This window comes from Otolemur garnettii, unplaced genomic scaffold (genome assembly GCF_000181295.1).
Source record: "Otolemur garnettii isolate 467f Iridium unplaced genomic scaffold, OtoGar3 scaffold00277, whole genome shotgun sequence".
Classification (NCBI taxonomy): domain Eukaryota; kingdom Metazoa; phylum Chordata; class Mammalia; order Primates; family Galagidae; genus Otolemur; species Otolemur garnettii.
Genome location: NW_003852672.1, coordinates 164356 through 167145, shown reverse-complemented (window position 1 = coordinate 167145; position 2790 = coordinate 164356). Strand labels below are relative to the sequence as shown.

At 46.4% G+C, this 2790-nt stretch overlaps 1 protein-coding gene across 1 annotated transcript in view; it reads right to left on the bottom strand.

The window, feature by feature from the left end:
• Positions 1–2790, bottom strand: part of VPS33B (VPS33B, late endosome and lysosome associated) — a 22358-nt gene that overhangs the window by 12488 nt on the left and 7080 nt on the right. Inside the window, exon 4 of the mRNA XM_012813576.2 lies at positions 612–657. Coding sequence (XP_012669030.1) covers positions 612–657 — 46 coding nt within the window. The remainder of the gene's footprint in view (positions 1–611; positions 658–2790) is intronic.

Here is a 2790-nt window from a genome sequence, read left to right as displayed (position 1 = left end):
GGTTGCTGTGAGCTGTGATGCCATAGCACTCTACCCAGGGTGACAGCTTGAGACTCTATCTCAAAAGAAAAAAGAAAAAAGAAATGACAATAAAGCTTATATTTGGGTAAGGTTTGGGCAGGCAAAAAGCTGTAGTGGGTAGAACATTCTAGGCAGCAGGAAAAGTATGTGCAAAGTCCCTGTGGCTATGGGGTAGTGAGTCAAGAGAAGTGGCAGCACCCAGGAGGCAAAAGGGACAGGAAGAACCAGTTGCACAAGGCTCAGGAGGCTATGGTGAGGAGTCCAGGCTTTCTGTTTAGCTGCTGCAGGACTTTCAGCATGGAGAAAGGAGCGAGGAGTATACAGAGATGGGGAGGCCCAAAGGTTCCTATGGGCATCTTGAAAGGTGAGAAGAGTGCTTATTCTTTCCAACTCTAAGCTCTGGCATCCCTTTCATACTACACCACTGGTTCTAATGTGGGGTCCTGCTCCCATACCCATTCTCAAGAATCTCCCCATCAGACTGGCTGGAATAAGACCAGGAGGAGGAGGAGGTGGGGGTCGAGAAAAACAATTATTACTCTCCTCCATATGTTTTATCCCCCTTTCCACTCACATTCATCTCTTCTCACCTCCATAGATTCCTTCTTCCTCAAGCACCATCTCACATGCATAAAACTGAAAGAGAAAAGGAAGTTGATTAGCAACCATCACCTCTGTTCTTTCCATTTCTTGGGAGTTTCTCTATGATCACTAATGAGGACAATAATTACTGAACCCAGTGAAAAAAGCACTGTTGGAATCATCTAGCCCATTTCTTTTCATTCAATTTGTTTATGTATCAAGTTAACTGCTTTTCTGTCTCCCTGAGAGACTGGAAAAACTTTTTACAAAGAAGGATTTCGGCTCTCTTTGAAGGGTGAGTCATGCAAACAGAGATGGGAGGAATGTGTTCTAGAAATCATGGAAGAACAAGTAGGCAAAAGAGAACAGTGCACTCTGTTCAGGACTGTGGAACCTGGGGAGGCACTGACATGGCCTTAGGAGTCAATGGCAGGTAAGTTATATCTAAAGGGGTTAGTTTGTCCCAGCCAAAAGAATAAAGAGTAGAGCAGTAAGGACTCCAGGGAATACCAAAACAAAAGGGGCAGAGTGTAGGACTAAGCAGAGAAGACTGAAGAATACTTGGGCAGGAGCAGAACACAGCCACCCTGAAGGCAGGGAAGGTTTTTTTTTTTTTTTTTGAGACAGTCTCACTATGTCAGTAGTGAGTGCCTCAGCCTCCCAAGTAGCTGGGACTACAGGCGCCCACCACAACACCCGGCTATTTTTTTGGTTGCGGTTGTCACTGCTGTCTAGGAGGCCTGGGCTGGGCTCAAACCTTCCAGCCATGGTGTATGTGGCTGGCGCCCTACTCACTGAGCTATGGGTGCCACCTGTATTGCTCATTCTTAAAAATCTTCCCTCGGCTCGGTGCCTATAGCTCAGCAGCTAGGGCGCCAGCCACATAGACCAGGGCTGGCAGGTTTGAGCCCAGCGGGCCTGCCAAACAGCAATGACAACTGCAACTACAAAAAAATAGCTGGGTGTTATGGTAGGCGTCTGTACTCCCAGCTACTTGGGAGGCTGAGGCAAGAGAACTGCTTAAGCCCAAGAGTTTGAGGTTGCTGTGAGCTGTGACGCCACAGCACTCTACTGAGGGTGACATAGTAAGACCCTGTCTCAAAAAAAAAAAAAGACTGAGCAATACAGTAATGCCAAATGCCAGAGAAGTTAAGTAGGATGAGCATTAAACAGACACTACCAGGGGCAGCCTAGCCAAGGTGCAGTGGGCAGTCTGCATGCTAAACAATACCACAGCCATTTGGCAGCGCCTGTGGCTCAGTGAGTAGGGCACCAGCCCCATATACCAAGGGTGGTGGGTTCAAACCCAGCCCCGGCCAAACTGCAACAAAAAACAGCCAGGCGTTGTGGCAGATGCTTGTGGTCCCAGATACTCGAGAGACTGACGCAAGAGAATCACCTGAGCCCAAGAGCTGGAGGTTGCTGTGAGCTGTGACGTCACAGCACTCTACCAAGGGACAAAGTGAGACTCTGTCTCTATTTAAAAAAAAAAAAAAAAAAGCTATACCACAGCCATTATAGACACCTGGGCCCACCTGATGTATGCCAGCGAGCATTTGTGCACTGATATGTGGGCAAGGGCATGGAAGAAGGGGAGTTCTCTGAGGCTTGAGAGTACCTGGCCACCCTGGAGAAGGATTATGAAGAAGTAGGCAGAGGGTCTGCAGACGGCAAGGACGAGAACAAGGGCTCCTGGTACCTGCAACACCTGGTCTCTGGCTCCCAGTTTTGTATCTCTCATTCTACTCTTTCCCCAATGCTTATAAATACAGTTGATGTTTCAAGTGAAAAAAAGAAGAAAAAGGAAAAACAAAACCAGACACTACTGGATTTGACAACAGAGATCTTCAGGTGATCAGATACAAGGACAAAGGCGAAAAAGCAGGAGCAGTGACAGCAGATCATTCTTCACAGAAGAATGGCCATCAAGAGAAGAAAGAATCCTATGTATTCAAATTTGATATAAAGACAATTAATGACAATGACACGGTGGGGCATGGGAGAAGGGGGTACTGGACAGAGAAAGAGGGAGGGGGTGTGGGTAAGGGAAAAAAAAATAAGAAAGAAATTAGTGACTAATTCATATATAAATTGTATTTAATTTGGACCAAAGTACATTACTTAAACATTAATTTTTTTTTTTTTTTTTTTGAGACGGAGCCTCAAGCTATCCCCCTGGGTAGAGTG